The sequence below is a fragment of the Sphaeroforma arctica genome (genome assembly GCF_001186125.1).
Source record: "Sphaeroforma arctica JP610 unplaced genomic scaffold supercont1.209, whole genome shotgun sequence".
NCBI lineage: Eukaryota > Ichthyosporea > Ichthyophonida > Sphaeroforma > Sphaeroforma arctica.
Window position 1 is genome coordinate 107,182 of NW_014040349.1, and position 470 is coordinate 107,651.

The 470-nt window shown below is 40.2% G+C and overlaps 1 protein-coding gene across 1 annotated transcript in view; it reads right to left on the reverse strand.

Moving 5' to 3' along the window:
* Window positions 1–470, reverse strand: part of SARC_03916 (COP9 signalosome complex subunit 2) — a 7,302-nt gene extending 6,832 nt beyond the window's left edge. The window contains exon 1 of the mRNA XM_014302286.1: window positions 291–470. Coding sequence (XP_014157761.1) covers window positions 291–354 — 64 coding nt within the window. The 5' untranslated portion in view covers window positions 355–470. The remainder of the gene's footprint in view (window positions 1–290) is intronic.

The window sequence follows — 470 nt, forward strand, 5'->3', positions numbered from 1 at the left end:
AAACAACACACACATACACACACACACACACACAAAACACACACACACACACACACACACACACACACACACACACACACACACACACACATATATATATATATAAATATATATATAGTTACTTTCGCATACACACATCAGTATATAGATCTTTGATGGGTTTTGTGCGTGTCCGGGATTGAGATATGTACTAAGCAGTTGTAGAGGGGTACAAAATTCGGTATTTGTCACTCAGTCAAATACAAGATTCATGAGTTCCCAATTTAACTTGATTGCCATCTACCACATACCTGACTCGTATTCAAAGCCATACTCATCGTCGCTGGCGGCCATATCAAAGTCATCGTCAGACATATTTAATTACTTGCTAGCTGCGCTTTGACGTGCCAAAAGAGGTAGTTAGCGTTTACAGTGGACGAGTTGTCGAGGTTGATAGTTTTGACCTCTGGGCTACGAACATAAAAACGAAG